General features: G+C 38.3%; 1 protein-coding gene and 1 pseudogene across 2 annotated transcripts; both read right to left on the bottom strand.

Moving 5' to 3' along the window:
• Positions 1-971: 971 nt before the first annotated feature.
• LOC107787959 (lysine histidine transporter 1-like) lies at positions 972-4,651 on the bottom strand. Of its 2 annotated transcripts, none has more exons than XM_016609584.2 (8): positions 4,492-4,651; positions 3,777-3,934; positions 3,265-3,651; positions 2,180-2,573; positions 1,865-1,970; positions 1,667-1,758; positions 1,383-1,451; positions 972-1,287 (listed from the first exon to the last, which is right to left on the bottom strand). In XM_016609584.2, the coding sequence occupies exons 1-8, from the start codon at positions 4,513-4,515 to the stop codon at positions 1,189-1,191; spliced, it is 1,329 nt and encodes a 442-aa protein (XP_016465070.1). In that variant the 5' UTR covers positions 4,516-4,651; the 3' UTR covers positions 972-1,188. The 2 variants fall into 2 exon arrangements, with proteins under 2 accessions (XP_016465070.1, XP_016465069.1); XM_016609583.2 differs by having other exon boundaries at positions 4,489-4,650.
• A 10,287-nt stretch (positions 4,652-14,938) lies between these two features.
• On the bottom strand, positions 14,939-17,341 carry LOC107831448 (lysine histidine transporter 1-like; annotated as a pseudogene).
• Between the last annotated feature and the right edge of the window lie 3,659 nt (positions 17,342-21,000).

Genomic DNA, 21,000 nt, shown 5'->3' on the forward strand with positions numbered 1-21,000 from the left:
TTTTTATGGGTGATTATAGGCTGTAAACCATTTTAAGGTCAAGATCTTGTTCATCTTTTGATATGAGAAAATTTCAGTTTGGACTCGGCCTAGATAGGACTCTTTTCCAACTTCTAACTTCAAATTCGGCCTTTTCAAATTTCAACCAAATCATATGTTTCAATAAATCTATGAAGGAGAACTTTACGTGGACGACACTTCATATGTTTCAATAAATCTATGAAGGAGAACTTTACGTGGAGGACACTTAATATGTTTCAATTTGGGGGTTCAAATCAGTGGCGGAGCACCTTATTCAAGGGGGTGCCAATATTGTAGCTACAATATGTTGATACCCCGATGAAGGAAAATCAATTGTGTATATACGTCTACTTTGACTACTCTTAACGAAAATCCTTGTTCCATCACTAGTTCAAATATACAATTTTCTTCTGGGTCAAATCAGCAGATGAAGTTAAAAAAATGACACGTATGGGACAGTGATCGAATTTTGATCTACTTAAACTTCTTTTTCCCCGAATGATTTTGTTTCAGTTTCAGAGATTAACGTTCTGAAAAGTGAGAAACTGCAAGCCGAACGGCTGACTTTTTGGTTATTTCTCAAGAATTGTAATAGTCTATTTCTTTCGACTCCTGTAACAGTCTTATTCATGAGCTTTTTTCACTTTTAGCCCGCGCCCCGAAAAAATATATAAAATTTGTATAATTTTTGTATAATTTACAATGTCATTTTTCCAAAATTCAGCTGAACGAGGCTATAGCAGCCTAATTAGTACCAATTCTTAGGCTTAAAAGACTTCGAATAAACATTTACTCTTTAAGCAATGAAGATTCCAAAGTCTTGAACCGTTGAACGCGTATGCATCAATTTCATGTTTGATTAGAAAGACAGAACTAAACGATGACGATCACAAAGTGTTGAGTGCGTTTGCATCTTTTTGAAGTTTGATTAGAGAGAGAAAACAAAGTGCTAAATGCCACTTTGAAAATGCTCCTGACAGTAATATAACATTAATTATAGTTACATGACACAAGAAGCAACACGAAAATGTATACTGAAACTAGTACAAGCCCAAAACACAGAGAAGTATCTTTGTGATGTAACACACATCTTCTATTTAATAGAAACATAAAATGAGACCTCCAATTATCACCCTTTTCTCCGAATGTGTGCCATACGAGAGATGCCTAAGAGAAAAATTTGTAATCCTTGGCTTGCATAATGATGGTTCTTAAGCCACCAATTGGCGCTAAAACAGTCAACATTACTCCCACTATTATGCAAATCTGTAATAATTTGTCCAATTAGTTTTGGTTTTTAGCTTATAAAAACAGAATCAGATAAAATGACTATCAAAAAAGCACAAGAAGTTGAACCATACCCAGTTAGTCGTCCAAGAGAGACCCCATCTCTTTGGTTTGTAGATCGAAAGCCACATGATGCAAGGGAGCTGAAAGAAGGGTAAATAGTACATTGTGTTAGTGCTGGCTATCATTTTCTCCTGTCGACGCTTAGTGGCGGAGCCAAAAATTCAATAAATACAAGAATGGTCACATCTAGAATTTAACCGACCCCAAACTTATTTTTGAATCCCTTACGTCTACCTAGCTCTGCCTCTATTGGCACTACAAAGTCTACAAACCAAGAACAGACAAGGGAACTTACAAAATAGGTTGTTGGGGCAAAAGCAAATCCTCCAAAGAAACCAAGAAGCCCCCCAAAGAAAGGGAAGATGATTCCAACAAACATTGTGAAAGCTGCAATAAAAGCAAAGGCATTACAATGTACTCGAACTGAAAGCAACACCACTTTACCACTTCGAATTTTTATTACATAGGACAAAATGAAGGCAAGTTTACTTACCAACATAAAGGTTTCTGGTAATAAATCGCAAGTACCAAGTTGGCTTGAACCTAAGTTTCTTAATAAGGTAAGTCTCAAGCATGTCAAACACCGGAATTGCATACAACTACAATAACACAAAAATAAGCACATTTCGTTAGATAAAAATGTTACACTCCACTCATAACTAAACTGTTCTAATATATATGGGAACTCAATCAACAAGAATGTTTCGTCAAAAATGTCATCCTTCAAAAGTAGTATATTTTTGAAGGATCTGACACGAGTACGACATCATTTTTGGAGAGTCCGAGCAACATATGTTTCATGCCATACCTGATAGCTCCCAATAATGTGGATAACGACAAAGGCATTAGCCAAGACAATGAGCCAAGTAGGTTTCTCCAAAGAGATAAGAATGTTGTCTGATACTGAATTCCCAAATATCCAATAGCCAATAATAGCAACAGGGAAGTAACATAGAGCCACAATAATATAAGCAACAAGGACTCCTTTCCACATAGGTCCTTTAGAAGGTTTCTCAGGTGTTGAAGGGATTGTAGCTTGAATTTCTAACACAACATTATGACCTGCATATGCAAATGCCACTTCTCCCAATCCACTGAAAAAGTTGAAAACACCTTCCCCTGCGTTTTCAGCCCTGTATTCATATTCCACATCTGGTTGCACACCCTTGTCAATTGAAGCCCCCCAAGCAATGGTACAGTAACTGTTGAAAACATCATTAAGTAAATAAAATTGTCCTATTTCTAACAGTTTAAACTTTTAGATTAGATAGTATATGGTACTATAAGTGTAGGAAGAGATCCTCAATTCGAGTCTCACCATCGCCTAGAGGCGGATCAAGATTTAAATTCTACGGGTTCAATCTTTAAGGTTCTTGATATAAAATTAGTTATATATTTAAAGTTATGAGTTCATATTTACTATTTTTTTTTATAAATTTAGTAGATTTTTACACATAAATTTATACTTCGCGCTAAAAATATTGGGTTCAGTTGAACCCGGTAACATTATACTGGATCCGCCCCTGCCATCGCCCCATTATCAAAAAGAATTTCCATGTGTTTGACATATGAAAAAGAATGTGAGGGAGCGCATTGAAAACATACATAAGTAAATAAAAATGTGGCTTTTAAGCCAAAATAGCTTTTAAGTCATTTTGTAGTGTTTGAATAAAGTAAAAAAGTGCTTTTAAGCACTTGTTTTTAGGCTAAAATGACAAAAATAAGTCAAAAGACAAAAACTAGAATTCCTTACTTATGACTTTTGGCTTAAAAGTCACTTACAACAAGCCCATCCAAACAGGTATACATAAGTCAGAAAGTTAGGAGCGCGATGTCCTAAATATTAATGGAACAAGAACAATAACAATAAGCTAAAGGAAGTAATTTCTATACCTTAAGGACATGATAGCTGCTACCAAAGACACACCAGATATGGCATTGAAGTTGGGAAGATGAGAAAGCACAAAATGGACAGAAGCAAATATCATGATGTAATAGGTCAGTTTGATGTCTTTGCAATTGTCTTTGCAGACTAAATCATGGATTTTCTGGAACGATTTTCCTCCGGTCACCATATAAACAATGTCAAGGCCAACTTCAACAACCAATTGCTGAGGCACCACGATCCATAGGCCAAGCTTGTTACCAAAAACATGCTGCCCCAACTCATGATATCTATCGAAACGTTTCCCTGGAACCATTTCGTGCATCTCAACCATTTGCCATAGCGTGTATAAAGTTATAACCCATGATACCACCATCACAGTTACACCAGGTCCCCTGAGATTACGTCCAAACTCATTTCAATAACTAATTAAGAAATGAAATGTATTATAAGATAGAAATTAAAGTATATGAAAAGTTAGTATCGTCGAATACCCTAAGATATAGATAAATGTACGTACCATCCGAGCTCTGACATGGCATAAGGAAGACCGAGGACACCAGCTCCAACCATTGCAGTAACATTGTGAAATGCAGAATACCACCATTTTGCATTCCTAGAGGAAGTAATGGGAAGCCATTCGTCTATCGCCTTTTGTTCTTCAGTTCTTCCATCAGCCTTTCATTTGATTATATTCCCATTAAACAAGGAATTGAAACATTACGTTAATAACGATTCACACAATACAGTATCTATCCAAACTCTCAATCCATGCACAAGAATGTATCATAAGATCAATTCCCATTGCGGAGTGCTCAACTATTTTTAATCTGAAACTGGGTGCTCAATTAACATATTTGTATGAATTACTAATTTTTCTATACAAGTAATAGTGTGTGGCTGCAAAAGTAATGGGTGCTCAAGCACCCATAACTCAATCCATAGATCTGCCACTGCCATTAATAGTTGTCATGCCTTGCAACTGCTATTTGTATAAACGATAATCATAATAATTATTTTTCTAAAAATTGTTTCTTTGATTAGATGTAATCTCCTAAGAAAAATCCGCGAACCATGTATCCACATTCATTTTTCATGTAAATTACAAGAAATATGTACTTACTAACAAATTAATTGTTTTAAAATCACTATTTCCCTACAGAGACATGCATAAGTTTGAAAGCTAATACGTTTGTAATATAAAACATTATCTGAAATTAAGTGAAGAATACCACATTGTTGTCTGGTGAGGCTACCATATTGTTGTGTTACGAGGGCTTGAAAAATGAATAAGATTTACAGTTATTTGATGGAAGGTATGAAGATTGAAGCCAGATTTGAACCAGTTGTGATTATGAATACCCAAGTTGTAACCATAACACAGATTAATTTCTCAATAAATAACGTCTACATACAGTATTAGAAATTTTATTGAAGAAAAATTTTCTTTTGAAAAAGTCCGAATGTGACTCCCCCTCCGTTAAACATACTCTTCATTTCCTCTATGCCACACATGCCCTATTTAAATTCCAAAGGTTCAGATTAAGATTAACTAAAGATAAGGAATGTATATTTTACATACACAGTTATTCCAATACCCGAATTCCCAAAAAAGAAACAATATCAGCTCATTTCTCGGAGATAATACACCTGTTTTTTTTCCCTCTCTTATCATACGTTCTGTTACGCGGCGCCTTCCTGAAATTCCTTGGAAGGGCGACGTAAGGCTAGGCAACCGATGTCAGTACGGTTGCTGTCCGCCAACTGAGGTCCCCTCCGTACGCTAGACTAGATTGTCAGTGCCGTACGGGAAAACCAATGTCATGAGCAATTGAAAGAGAGCAGAAAAGAGAATTGAGAATTAAAGAAAGCTTGATTGCATTGAATGAAAGCTATTACAGAAAACAAGACGGTGTCGGGGGGGAGAGACACCAGTACAGAGAATTGTTTGCTTGCTTGAAAGTTTTGATTGCTTGGTCCCCCTTAATAATGCTTAAAAAAAATAAACCAAAGTTACATGACTAGACCTATGAAAGCTGGAAAATCACACTTAAAGAAAATGCAGCAAAACTACTCTATATTTACAATGAAAAGGACTTAGTCTTCTACAAAGCAGCAGCAAGTCCGTTGGCAGCAACTTTGTCTTTAGCATCAGGGTCTGCGTGCGCGGCATTGTCTGCGCGCGCGGCGCTGTTGGCTTTTGCCTGTGGCTGGGCGCTGGCGATGGCTATCGGTGGGGCGACAGAGGCACATGCGCGCTTGTCACTTGGAGCTGCCGAGACCACGGGGCCGACCGTGGCGACGGGCGTTGGGAGGCTGGCCAGGACGCCACGGGGCGCGTCCAAGGGATCATGGGGCATGGCTGGAAAGCCGCCCATGACATTCTCCCCCACCTGAGTTGGCGACGTCCTCGGCGCCTTCCTTGCAAGGTAATCATCAATCAGGCTCTTGTAGGCTTTGAGGTTTGTTCCCCTCTCCCAAGTATTCTCCTCTGCATCACATCCCTGCCATTTCACCAAGAACTCCTGGTGATCTTTTCTTGAGGCGTGAATCACTCGATCATCAAGAATAGCTTCAGCACGCCTTTTCCCGGTTGAATTGGGGCCTCGAATACTTGGTATTGTGAGTTGGCTTCGTGAAGGATCCTCCATATCTTCCTGAAAAGGTTTCGGGAGACTGACATGGAAAACAGGATGGATTTTCCACCAAGCTGGGGTATCCACCCGGTATGCAACTTTCCCAATGCGCCTTTCAATGGACAAGGGTCCAATATATTTTTGCAATAGGCGAGGGTCATGGACCCCTGCAAACAAGTACCGCTTTGGGATTTTGACCATCACTTTGTCTCCCACCTGGTATTCCACAAAGCGGCGATTCTGATCAGCATGCCTCTTCATCCGCTTTTGGGCTTTGACAAGATAGCTCCGCACTATCTCCAAATTTTGCTTCCATTCTTTTGAGAAGCTGGCAGCCCGAGGAGATTTTGACATGTTTGGTGCGTTCACTGTGTGTGGGAGTAGCGGTTGCTGTCCGGTAACAATTTCAAAAGCGCTTTTGTTGGTACTTGAGCTCTTTTGTGAATTGAAACACAATTGAGCAGCATCCAGAAGCTTCACCCAATTCTTCTGCGATCCGGTCACAAAGTGCCGGAGATATTCCTCTAGCATGCCATTGAATCGCTCCGTCTGGCCATCAGATTGCGGATGAAAACTTGAGCTATGACTCAATTTTGACCCGAGGCACTTAAAGAGTTGGGTCCAAAAATTGCTAGTGAAGCGTGAGTCGCGATCACTAACAATGTCTTTAGGTAAGCCCCAATACTTGACGACATGAGAGAAGAATAGTCGAGCTGTATCTTCTGCTGATATATATTGTGGGGCTGCTATAAAGGTAGCATACTTGGAAAACCGATCCACCACAACCAAGATAGTTGTGAGATCTCCGACCTTGGGCAATCCGGTGATGAAGTCCAGGGAAACGCTTTCCCAAGGTCTTTTTGGTACAGCTAGTGGTTCCAAGAGCCCTGCCTGCGTCAAGCGGTCTGACTTATCTTTCTGGCATACTAGACAAGTCTTCACATACTGAGCGACGTCATCGACCATTTGAGGCCAATAATATGCACGGCGAAGCAATGCCATGGTGCGTTCCTCGCCGGGATGACCGGCCCACAAAGTATCGTGGCATTCTGCAAGAAGAGTCCGTCGCAGATCTCCTCCTTTAGGAACATAAAGTCGATTCCCTTTCACCTTCAGGAACCCATCTTCGGTGTAGAACTGGCGAGTCTTGCCCTGTCCTACCAAATCAACCAAATACTGTGCAGCAGGATCCTTGATGAGTAGATCCTGTATCTGGTCTTTTATGGTGGTGGTTACTTCGCTTCCCTTTAGGGCGGCGAGTACACACATCGATGCTAGATCAGCTCTCTGACTGAGTGCATCAGCAACATGATTGGTCTTTCCACTTCGGTACTCCAGGTTGAAGTGAAATTCTGCTAGGAGTTCCTGCCACCTAGCCTGTCGTCCATTCAGCTTTGGCTGGGTCATGAAATGGCTAACGGCTGTGTTGTCTATCTTGACCACGAATGGGGCTCCCAGTAGATAATGCCTCCAAAGGCGTAAGCAATGAACGACAGCCAATAATTCTTTCTCATGGGCGGCATAGCGTCGCTCTGCATCCTTCAGTTTCCGGCTCTCGTACGCTACGGGATGCCCTTCTTGTAGCAATACTCCACCAAGTGCATAGTCGGAGGCATCCGTTTGCACTTCGAATGGCTTGGCCAAGTCAGGGAGGGCCAAGACTGGGCTACTAGACATAGCCATCTTCAATGCGTCGAAGGCCTTTGCCCGCTTGGGGCCCCAATCCCACAGGGTGGCCTTCTTGAGAAGTTCTGTCAGCGGCACTGCAATGAGGGAGTAACTTTTCACAAACCGCCGATAGAAGTTGCATAGGCCAAGGAACGACCTCAAGGCATGTATATCCTTAGGAGGCGGCCATTCTGTTATGGCCTGAATCTTCTGCTGGTCCATCTTGATCCTCCCTTCCTCGATGACATGTCCGAGGAAGTCAATTTGTTTCTGAGCAAAGGAGCACTTGGATAGCTTCGCATATAGTTCGTGCTCCCGCAATCGGGCTAGGACCTTCCGCAAATGCTCCAGGTGTTCTTCTAGTGTCTGGCTATATACCACAATGTCATCCAAATAAACCACGACGAATTCATCAATGTATTCTCGGAAGACTTGGTTCATCAAGGTGCAAAATGTGGCTGGCGCGTTAGTCAAGCCAAAGGGCATAACCAGGAAGTCGTACGACCCATATCTTGTCACACAGGTCGTCTTGTGCTCATCACCATCGGCAATCCGAACTTGCCAATAACCTGTCCTCAGATCTATTTTGGTGAATACCGTCGCACCACCCAGTCTATCAAACAAGTCTGCCATTAGCGGAATAGGGTACTTGTTTTTCACGGTGATTTTGTTTAGAGCCCGGTAATCCACGCAGAGTCGCAAACTACCATCATGTTTCTTTTGGAATAACACAGGGGACCCGTATGGGGACTTAGAGGGCACAATGATCCCTGTGTCTAGCATTTCCGTCAATTGTCTCCGAAGCTCAGCGAGTTCGGGTTGTGACATTCTGTATGGCGCCCGGGCAGGTGGCTTCGCACCCGGCACCAACTCAATCTCATGGTCCACAGTTCGCCTAGGCGGAAGACGCTTTGGCATGTCTTGTGGCATGATGTCTTCAAATTCCAGAAGTAACTCCTTCACGGGTGCAGGAATGGGACCCGAGGAGCGTTCTATATCTTCCATGCAGAGGGTAGCCAGGAACGTGGGTTCATGTCTTTTTACCCCCTTCTTCAACTGCAAGGCCGAGATGTTCTCGGCTGCCATCTTCATGGGAATGCACGGAATAATGCAGGGCTTGGCCCCATTTGCCCCCATCATCAGTAGCATGTCTGCATACGGTGCGGGCATGGTATTGGTCTGTCTCAGGAATTCCAACCCCACGATTAACTCAAAGTCATCTATGATCACTACGCGCAGGTTGAACTTTCCTTCATAAGGGCCAAGCTTCACTGGTACTTCTTTGGCTATTCCACCCACTGGTTGAGGTGGTGAGTTGATAGCCTTCACACGACCTTTGCCCTTTCCTACAACTAGTCCAAGACGCTCCACCTGAGTCGAGGCTAAGTAGTTGTGGGTGGCACCCGTGTCTATCATTGCCCGAATGGGCTTGCCATTTACCTTCATGTCAACGAACATTAGGGTCCTCTCTTGATGAGGAGGAGTCCTCAAATTCGCCTTCTTATTTCCTTTCCTGGCAATTAGACAGGGGTCCTTCTTCTTGCGGATGCCGGCACTGGTTCCCGCTAAGGGCTCAGAAATGGAGCCAATAATTGCATTGAATGCACCTACTGGCTCGGTCTGGTCCGCATCATCGGCGTCGTCATCCGTCCCATCCTCAAAAGCTTGATGGGCATTCATCTGTGCATGTGGACATTCATTATTCCAATGTGGTCCGCCGCAATGGCGACATCCTGAGGGGGGCTTCCTCCCCCGATCATTGTTGTTAGATGCAGCACTAGTACTGCCGGAAGAGGGAGTCTTGGATTTGGGTGCACTCCGGTCTCCTCCACTTCTGCTAGGACCACTAGTGTTTGGTTGGCCCCCTTTGTATCCTCCTCGGACAGGCTGTTGAGGCCTATCCTTCCGGGCTTCCACTTGGTAATCCCCAAGGCACTCTGCTGCTTGGATTGCCTTAGGCAACGTGTCTACCCTTTGTCTCTGCAACTCCATCCGGGCATAAGGTTTCAACCCTTCCAGGAAGGTGAAGAGTTTGTCTTTGTCCCCCATGTCACGGATGTTCAGCATGAGCGCGGAGAATTCCCGCACGTAATCTCGCACTGATTTGGTCTGGCGGAGCTCCCGCAACTTTCTCCTGGCATTGTACTCAACATTTTCGGGGAAGAACTGTAGGCGTATGGCTGCCTTCAGTTCCGCCTTTGTGTCGAGGGCATCTTCACCTGCCTTGATGGCTTCGTACTTCACCCGCCACCAGAGTTTGGCATCACCCTGAAGATACATGGCAGCAGTTGCTACCTTCTTAGCTTCTTCCAGGCTTCCCACGGCATCGAAGTATTGCTCGATGTCGAAAATAAAATTTTCCACTTCTTTGGCATTCCGAGCTCCACTGTATGGCTTTGGCTCAGGAATTTTCAGCTTTTGTGCCATGGGGGCGAGGTTCACACCACCCCCAAATTGGTTTCCGCCTCCTCGAAGTAGGCCTTGTAAAGCAGCATTGACAACATTGAGCTAGCCTGTCAAGTTGTCAATGGTTTGTTGCATGGCAGTCACCCTGTCTGCCTCTTGTTCCCTGTTGGCTAAATCCTCGGCACGCTCCTGCTGTAGGACCTCAAATTTACCAAAAATTTCAGCTGCCTCTGTGGCTGCTGTTTGCCGGTCTCCTTCAGAGTCGCGGCTGATGTTTTCTATGTCAACTTCGGCTTGGATGAGTCTGCGGTCCAGGTCGTCCAACCTTTACACTAGGCTGGTTTTTAGATCGGGCACTATTTCCATGATGGGCCGTAATGCGTCAACCGTTCCCTCAAGGGTCGCGATGCGATCCCCATAATTCACCATGGTCAGAAATGGTGGTAATTGCAATGTGATCCCTCGTCCGATGTCGAGCCTAGGCTCTGATACCAACTGTTACGCGGCGCCTTCCTGAAGTTCCTTGGAAGGGCGACGTAAGGCTAGGCAACCGATGTCAGTACGGTTGCTGTCCGCCAACTGAGGTCCCCTCCGTACGCTAGACTAGATTGTCAGTGCCGTACGGGAAAACCAATGTCATGAGCAATTGAAAGAGAGCAGAAAAGAGAATTGAGAATTAAAGAAAGCTTGATTGCATTGAATGAAAGCTATTACAGAAAACAAGACGGTGTCGGGGGGGAGAGACACCAGTACAGAGAATTGTTTGCTTGCTTGAAAGTTTTGATTGCTTGGTTCCCCTTAATAATGCTTAAAAAAAATAAACCAAAGTTACATGACTAGACCTATGAAAGCTGGAAAATCACACTTAAAGAAAATGCAGCAAAACTACTCTATATTTACAATGAAAAGGACTTAGTCTTCTACAAAGCAGCAGCAAGTCCGTTGGCAGCAACTTTGTCTTTAGCATCAGGGTCTGCGCGCGCGGCATTGTCTGCGCGCGCGGCGCTGTTGGCTTTTGCCTGTGGCTGGGCGCTGGCGATGGCTATCGGTGGGGCGACAGAGGCACATGCGCGCTTGTCACTTGGAGCTGCCGAGACCACGGGGCCGACCGTGGCGACGGGCGTTGGGAGGCTGGCCAGGACGCCACGGGGCGCGTCCAAGGGATCATGGGGCATGGCTGGAAAGCCGCCCATGACAGTTCTAATGCTATTGAACTTTATGGAGAATAGAAAGAGACATTGTAAAATAAACCGGAAAAGGGTCAGAAATACCCTTTAACGTATTAGAAATGACTCAAAAATGCCCTCCTTCCACCTATGTGTTCAAATTTACCCTTAATATTATTTTTAGGCTTAAAAATGCTCCTCTCTTAACGGAAAGATGACATAACATTGATGAGCATTTTAACATTAAGGGCAAATTTGAAACCATAGGTGGAAGGAGGGCATTTTTGAGCCATTTCTAATACATTAAGGGCATTTCTGACCCTTTTCCGTTTTAATTAAACATGTAGCATTTATTTAGTCTGGAAGAAAGTGAATTTTTTTTTTACTAAAAGCTAAAAAAAATAAAAATATTTTTTCCCCAGTTTTTACAAAAAAACTGCTTTAAAAAAAGTTGAAAAATATTTTCTAAAACAATATTTTTGTAAAAACTGAAAAAAAAAACTGAAAAGTAATTTTCTAAAGCAATATTTTCGTAAAAGCTGAAAAAAAATATTTCCTCTTCTTCTTCCTTCCTTGTTTATCCATATGCTTTATGAGTTTATTTTTTTTAATATATTTTAGTTCTTCTAATGAGTCAGTATATCAAAACTGAAATATTTTTATTTTTTTCCAGTTTTTAGTAAAAAAATAATTCATTAGTCTCAGAAAATGTAGCATTTATTTAGTTAAACATGTAGCATTTATTTAGGAATAGATTGACTTTCTGAGTTCTGGAAAAATAATATTTTAATTAAACATGTAGCATTTATTTAGTCTGAAAAAAATAAATTTTTTTTACTAAAAACTGAAAAAAACAAATTTTTTAAAGTTTTGATGTACTAACTCATTAGAAGAACTAAAATATATAATGAACTCAGAAAGCATATGGACAAACAAGGAAGGAAGAAAAGAAAATATTTTTTTTCAGCTTTTACAAAAACATTGTTTTAGAAAATTGCTTTTCAGTTTTTTTTTCCAGTTTTTACAAAAATATTATTTTAGAAAATATTTTTCAACTTTTTTTAAAGCAGTTTTTTTGTAAAAACTGGAAAAAAATATATTTTCATTTTTTCCCAGTTTTTAGTAAAAAATAATTCACTTTTTTCCACACGAAATAAATGCTACATGTTTAATTAAAACGGAAAAGGGTCAGAAATGCCCTTAACGTATTAGAAATGGCTCAAAAATGTCCTCCTTTCACCTATGAGTTCAAATTTGCCCTTAATGTTAAGATGCTCATCAATGCCATGTCATCTTTCCGTTAAGAGAGGGGCATTTTTAAGCCTAAAAATAACATTAAGGGCAAATTTGAACCCATAGGTGGAATGAAGACATTTTTGAGCCATTTCTAATACGTTAAGGACATTTCTGACCCTTTTCCGTAAAATAAATAAAATATGAAAGGGAGCCTATATTGCTTTTAAGATTCTTAAGAACTAAGGGTGTGTTTGGTACGAAGGAAAATGCATGGAAAATGAGTGGTTTTATCACTTATTTTTTCTTGTTTGGTTGGTGAGTGAAAAACTTTTTTCGAAAAATATTTTCTAGTGTTTGGTTAGAGAGTAAAAAATATTTTTTTAGTAAAATATTTTTTTATGCTACTCTCCTCACCCTTCTCCTCCCTTCCCCCAAGTCTCTAAAAATTCACAAAAACCAAAGGAACTAATGTGTTGCTTTACTTTTTTTACGCAAAAGTAACGTTGAAATTTGTGCTCCATAACTAAAAAGAAAATATTCTTTTTTTGATTGAAAAAGAAAGTATTCTTTCTACAACATGAAAATAAAGTACTCATTTTATTGAAATAATAGAAAATACTTTTTCTATATCATGAAAAGAAAATGCTCATTTTGTTGAAATGAAAAAAAATATTTTTTCTGCATGAAAAGAAAGTATTTTTTGGTTAAAATAAAAATAAAAATACTTTTTTATATCATGAAAAAAAAATTCATTTGTTGAAATGAATTTTTTTTATCTATAACATGAAAAGAAAGTACTATTAATAATATTTTTATTTAGGGTGGAGGTGGGGTGGTAGTGTTGGAATTAGGGTTGGGTTGGTGGGGATGGGGAATAGGGTGGGGAAGGTTGAGAAGGAGTTTTGAAAAATATTTTCCCTTCTCTTGACAGGGAAAATATTTTTCTCCAATTGAATTTAAGCCAAATATTTTCCAATTGGAGAAAAATATTTTCCAAAACATTTAAGCCAACAAAACATGGAAAAATTGAATTTTTTTTTCTGAAAAATATTTTCTTTCATGCCAAACACACCCTAAGAATAGCAAACTATCATTTAAATGAATAAATGATGTTAAAGGGATAGTTTGGCCCGTGGCGGTGCTACAATTATTAAGGGGTCAAATTATAAAAAAGTAAACACATGAAAATTTTTAGAGAATTTAACATATAGTATATACATATACATAACTTTTTTTTACCTAATTACACAATGTAATTCTCGTTGAGATATTGAGTGTTTGGATAAAGGTGGCTCCACCACTGGTTTGATCCGTAACAAATTCAATTTGATAAAACAAGTTTGAGAAGAATTTATTATTAATGAATGAAACATTGAATCTGGCAAATAAGAAATTAAGAATACTATAAATATATAGACACGTAGAGAATTGCATATGCTCATATTAGATTTAAGAGCAACGGAGTTCGAATATTGAACATATAGGTAAAATTAATACAAATTGGTCGGTGGACTTTGCTACGCTGTTATAAGCAAAATATTATTAAAAAGGAAAGAAAGAAAGTCTATATTCAATATATTGTCTATCAACAAGTTTTGGTCCACGTAGTTATGATAAAAAACATAACTAAAAGAAGAGTAACAGAAATTCAATTGAATTGGATAAGTCCAAAAGTAAAATAAATGATGAAAAAAAGGGAGGTGCTAATGTCTGGCAAACTTTTGAGGAAATGAGATATTATTTCCCCATTATTAGAATGTTAGGTTAACTTATCCTGAACCTTTTAAATTTAAATGAACAAATAGAAGCTTGGCACATCCAAAAAGAATATATTAAAAGAATGTAAATAGAGAGGAGCTAGATACAAAATTTTCGCCATATTTATATTACTCTGCTACTTTGACTTTTTCTCATTTTTACTTTTTAGTAATTTTTGTTGTCTTTTATAGCAATGTATTAATCACAGAGACACTCTCTCATTAAATTATAGTAATTGCTATATTCCAAATGAGGAAAATTTGAAATTGCAGTGCTACTTAATATCTGATTCTATATATTGTACCATAATTAAATCTCTTTAAGCTCTATGAATTCCAATTTTTAAGTTCTTAACATTATCTCACTATATTTTTAAAATTATGAATTTATATCTTCTATTTATTATAAATTTAGTAGATTTTTACGTATAAATTTATGCTCTGTATCAAGAGTATTGAATTCAGATGAACCTAATACGCATGATGGAGGAACAAGAATTTATAATTATATGTACAAGAGATATTTTAGATTGTTTGTCTAATGCTAAATACAATATGAGATAGCGAGAAACTGCAGGCTGAACAACTTTCTTTTGTCTTGCCAGAAGAGGTATTAAACATGACAGATGAAAGAGTTTTTTATAATTGCTTTTGTATGTATTATTAGTGAACAGGAAACAATTGGTACGTTTCAAGTGCAAAATTCACAAAATCAAAAGGAATGTAAACTGCGAGCTAATGTTGCTCATAAATATCTCATATTCATATTTAATCATAATAATTTATCATATGAAAATCTGCAGAAGTCTATATTGTAAAAAGTGCTCAACCAAAACAACCTTACTAGAAAGTCCTCTATAATAAAACACACTTCAGCAGTTTAAGAAACTTAATCAGAAAAGATTTTTCCTTAATTAATTGTCTAAGAGAAAAATTTGAGGGACTTGGCTGATAAGATGATGGATCTTAAGGCGCCGATTGGTGCTATAACCATCAACAGAAGTCCCAGTATTATGCAAATCTGTCATTAATAGTATCATTTTAGTTGTCATTGTATATATAAAAGGCAGAATCAGAAAACTTTAAAATGTGAATAATAGACTAATTTGTAACATACCCAGTTAATAATCCAAGATAGACTGAATCTCTTTGGTTTATAGATTGCAAGCCACATTATGCAGGGAAGCTGAAGAAGGAAACATAGTCAAAAATCTGCACTACAAAGTCTAAAACCAGAAAATTAAGAGAAAATTGTCAAAAATCTCTTACAAAGTATGTTGTTGGGGCAAATGCAAATCCTCCAAAGAATCCAAGAAGCCCACCAAAGAAAGGGATCGCGATTCCAACGAACATTGTGAAAGCTGCAATTGAACCGAAGAAAATCATACAATTCTTGAACTAAAAGCAACACTAAAGATGAAAACAAGCTTTAATATCTTACCAACTTAAAGGTTTCTGGTAATAAATCGCAAGTACCAAGTTGGCTTGAACTTAAGTTTCTTAACAAGCACAGTCTCAATCATGTCAAACACTGGCATTGCATAGATCTACAACATCACAACATCAACAATGTTTGCGTTAGTAAATCTTAGGATCTAAATTATAGTACTAACTTAATAAGACTGGTTATTTTTCAGTACCTGGTAGCTCCCAATAACATGGACAACAACGAAAAAGTTAGCCATAACAATGAGCCAAGTAGGTTTTTCCAAAGAGATGAGAATGTTATCTTGCACAGAATTCCCAAACACCCAATATCCAATAAGTGCAACTGGAAAATAACACACAGCGACAACAATGTAAGCAACAACAACGCCCCTCCACATTGGTCCTTTGGAAGGCTTCTCAGACGTTGAAGGGATCGTAGCTTGAATTTCCAACACCACATTGTGACCGGCATAAGCAAAAGCCACATCTCCTAACGCGCTGAAAAAGTTGAAAACAGCTCCCATATTGGTTTTAGCATTGTATCCATAGTCCACATCCGGTTGCACGCCTTTCTTAATTGAAGCCCCCCAAGCAATGGTGGAGTAACTTCATTGTCACGTACACAATAAAAGTTAGGAGAACAACCTTGAAATAAACAGTAAGCCACAGATACTAATAGTTTTGTATATATACCTTAAAGACATAACAGCTGCTGCCAAAGAAATGCTAGATATTGAATTGAAGTTGGGAAGATGGACGAGACAAAAATGGACAGAGGCAAAGATCATGATAAAGTGGCTAAGTTTCATATTTGTGCAATTGTCTTTGCACAATAAATCATGGATTTTCTTGAGAGATTTTCCTCCAGTCACCATATAAACAATGTCGACGCCAACTTCAACGATTACTTGCTGAGGCACTACGATCCATAACCCGAGCTTTTCTCCAAAAGCATGCTGCCCCAATTCATGATATCTATCGAAACGTTTCCCTGGAACCATTTCGTGCATTTCAACCATTTGCCATAGTGTGTATAAAGTGATAATCCAAGATAACACCAGTACTGTTACACCAGGTCCCCTGAAATTGCACCCAAACTCATTAAGTAATACTTGTGAACAAAAACTCTGCACTAATTAGCGAGCTATATAATTGAGTTTACGTTTTGTGCACTGACAAGGTAAAGAACGTTTAGGCCATCTAAACATAGAGCAATAACATGCAATTATCAGTTAAATTAAATTGACACACTATCAATAACATAGAATTGAAAACTAGTACTACGTTCAAACAATTTAATTACCATCTGGTGGTTACTTCTAAGGCTAATCTCATCTAGTAATAACATCTTGATCAGGTTGTTAAAGGGGGGCATATTAATAATGGGTTCAATTGAACCCACGACCGTATAATAATCATTAAAATCTTAAAAAAGGTGAAATTTTGAATACATCAAGGCTGTTAACAAGGGTGAATGTACCATACTAACATGTTAACAATGGGTTCATTTGAAGCCAAGGCTGTAACGATATAGGTATAATAATCACTAAGATATGAAATTTCGAATAAATCAATTTTAAATCTTGAATTTGTCTCTGGCTGTTTCTAAAAATAAAAAATAAAAAAGAGTACGTACCACCCGAGCTCTGACATAGCATAAGGGAGACTGAGAACACCAGCTCCAACCATAGAGGTAACATTGTGAAATGTTGAATACCACCATTTTGCGTTCCTAGAAGAAGTAATGGGAAGCCACTCGTCTATTTTCTTCTGTTCTGCAGATCTTTCATCAGCCTGTCATTTGATTATAGCCCCTTTAATTTTTTTCATAAGTGAATATACAGTAGCAATCCGAGCGCTCAATCAATGCACAAATATGTATCAAAACTTTGTCGACAAACATATGCTAATTAATTCACACTAATTAAATTCCAGAGAGGACACTGAGGATTTTCCTACTAGTTTGCATCTCTTGCAATTGATATTTGCACATGCGATATACCAAAATTTGTTTTCTAGCTATATTCTTTTAAGAAAATTCAACCAACTACGTATACTCATTTAAACGTTACAAAAAATAAATATATTATACTAACAGATACTATAAGTTATTTTACATGTTATGAAGGAATTAAACTGTGATATAAAATCATGTAAAAGTAAGTAAAGGAAATGGAGTACCATATTGTTGTGTGATGAGAGCTAGAAAGGTGATTCTTCATATAAGAGAATCAGTTCTCTGATTAGTTTGTAACCACAACAGAGGTTGAACACCCAAACAACAATGCTTTTCTTTTTTATATTGCCTTCGGTTTACTGTTATGGAAAATGCATTAAAGAAAATATATTTTTTTAAAGTTTTTCCTTATATGTTTCTCTGCTGATTGCCTTTGTAATCTTTTACAGCAATGAAAATTTATTACCAAAACAGACAAATAGGAATATCATTCAATGCTTCACACACTCATTTCCAACTTTTATTGATCATCTCATTAACCTATATAGTAATTGTTTTACAAATTAGAAAGAATATGAATGCAGTGCTACTTAATATGGCATTCTATTTAGTATTTATATATATTAGAATCTTCGTTGAAATTGCAGTGTTACTTAATATGTCATTCTATTTATCCAAATTGGAATCTCCTTTTTTGTTTTGTTTTTTAAATTTAAAAATTGTCTTGCTTAGCCTTTTTTCAACTTCATCAACGAAAGTAACACTTTTGCAATTGCATCATAATTGTTCCCTTTTTTTTTTTTTTTTCGGCAATAATTAATGTGTGCTCAATTTAGCATGTAAGTCGTTCAAAGAGTAATAATAAACAAATTCAATCATATTGTTTACGCTATATATATATATATATATATATATATATATATATATATATATATATATATATATATATATATAATGTGTTTTTATTATAATTTAAATTGACTTAGGTACTTGATCAATATGGTTAATCATATGCATTCTCACCTCATTTTGAGAGACGTAGTGAAAAGCAATTATTTAATCAGTTAGTATAGGTGATTATAAAATCTGATCTTTAAGAAAGAAAAGAAAAATGAATAGATTTTTCGGGAAAGGGCCAAAATTGCCCATAACCTATTTGCTTTGGTCTAAAAATACCTCTCGTCTATCTATTTTGTAAATTTTTTTTTTTACCTCATATAGCAAAGGTATACACCTTATTTATTATAAATTAAAATAATTTTAAAATATTATTTTCTATAGCTACCCTTTATATTTTATTGTAAAATAAGTATTTATGGTATATACCACCATTGGGGCATGAAATAAGGCATGAAATACGCTATTTATGTTTTTCCTCTCTCTTAGATAACTGGACATACCTATTTTAAGGTGATTGTCGTTACTATATTCATGAATACATGGCGCGAATACATGTGAATACATGCGCATACAGCTGGACTGCCCTAATTTTAGGCGCTTTTTACTGCTGTATTCATGAATACAACAACGCGAATACATGCGTGTACAACTGGATTGCCCTGATTTTAGGCGCTTTTTTGTCATGCCCCAAACCTGGGGAGACGTGGCTGGCACTTGGTGCCGCGCTGGCCCGAGCAAACCACTCTGTAACTCATGATCGTTCGACCAAAACTAGAACATACATAGGTCGAGTTAACTGAACTCATTCCTTTTGTAACTATCATGGGCCTACATGACCACCACTCATAATGTACAACTGTAAGTGGGAAAATACCGTAACAATGAACTATCTTTCTTAAAACATGAATACATATGGGCCGTCAAGGCCTCTGACATACTATACAAAATGAACCTATGTCTACAAAGCCTCTAAGATTATTTGATATCAAATGGGACAGGGTACCGGCCTACCCATAAATCTGTAGCAAAACTCTGACACGATGACTTATAGAATCAGCTGCACTCCGAATGAAGTGGAGTCTTACCGATCCTTCGCTGAATGCTAACCTCGTCTACTATGAGGGCTCGTCCAACTGATTATCTATACCTGAATCTCTGAAGTGCCACCGTATATGCATACTTAATATACTTAGATATATATAATTCTTCTCTTTGAGACTATTGTCCATATCTTATGATGCACGACTGCCTAACTAATTAGAGGTAACTGCCCGACCGGCCGTAGCACGGTGGTAAATGCATGACTGCCCGACCGGCCGTAACTCGGTGGTAAATGTGTAACTGCCCAACCGGCTGTAGCACAGTGATAAATGTATAACTGCCCAATCGGTGGTAAATAATGATACATAACTCTCCAACTAATCAGTGGTAACTGCCCAACCAGCCGTAGCGCGATGGTAAATGCATGACTGCCCGACCGGCCGTAACTCGGTGGTAAATGTGTAACTGCCCAACCGGCCATAACACCGTGATAAATGCATAACTGCCCAATCGGTGGTAAATAATTATACATAACTGCCCAACTAATCATTGGTACCCGACCGACCGTAGCGCGGTGGTAAATGCATGACTGCCCGACCGGCCGTAGCTCGGTGGTAAATGTGTAACTGCCCAACCGGCCGTAGCACGGTGGTAAATGCATAACTGTCCAACTGGTGGTAAAATAATGCTACATAACTGCCCAACCGGTGATAACTGCCCGACTGGCCGTAACACGGTGGTAAATGAAGATGCATGTATCACTATATTATAAACATTAACATCTTTATTAAATACCTCAATAGAAACTTAGGAAGGTACTTAGACATGCTTGAATATCACTTTACATGAATGAATAACATAGACATCCTTAACTGCTAAGAGTAGAATCATTTATGGAATAACATTACGTTTACGTATCATTACTTGGATCATGCCAAAAGGAAAGAAGGGATAGCCTTAACATACCTGAACCGATTCTCTTGAGAAAGATTATACCGGGCTCCCTTAGAATTGTAAATCCCGTTGCTATTGTATAGTATAACTTGGTATGAAATTTTGTTGTAGCAAATCACGTTGCTATCGTCTAATCTTGTATGAATTTCGTGGCTTCTTATTGCTTGTCTTGGACATACTTTTGTATAAGTTTGCTGAAGAAAATCACGTTGCCATCTAAGCCTTGTAAATGATTCATATGAATTCCTTCTTTGATAAATCCCATACGTTACTTTGTAGTAGGCATCTCAATGTTTGTAGTTTAGAGAATCTTTGTATATTAGTGGGTGTGGACCCCACTTGTGGGGATTATTTTATCCAAAAATTCTCCTAACATGCCACCATTTTATAAAGACTAATGAGTCATTTGGTTGAATAGCCCATGTTACTAGGTTAATGCACTTAAAATTATCCAAATTTTCACCCATTTTCCTTAATTAACTTATTAATCCCCACTAATCCAATAATTAACCGATTACCCACATAAATAAGAATTATCTCAAATTACTTAAAATACTACTTTATACATCATACTATCATGGTCATGTGGTACCTT

Source organism: Nicotiana tabacum, chromosome 17, assembly GCF_000715075.1.
Source record: "Nicotiana tabacum cultivar K326 chromosome 17, ASM71507v2, whole genome shotgun sequence".
Lineage (NCBI taxonomy): Eukaryota > Viridiplantae > Streptophyta > Magnoliopsida > Solanales > Solanaceae > Nicotiana > Nicotiana tabacum.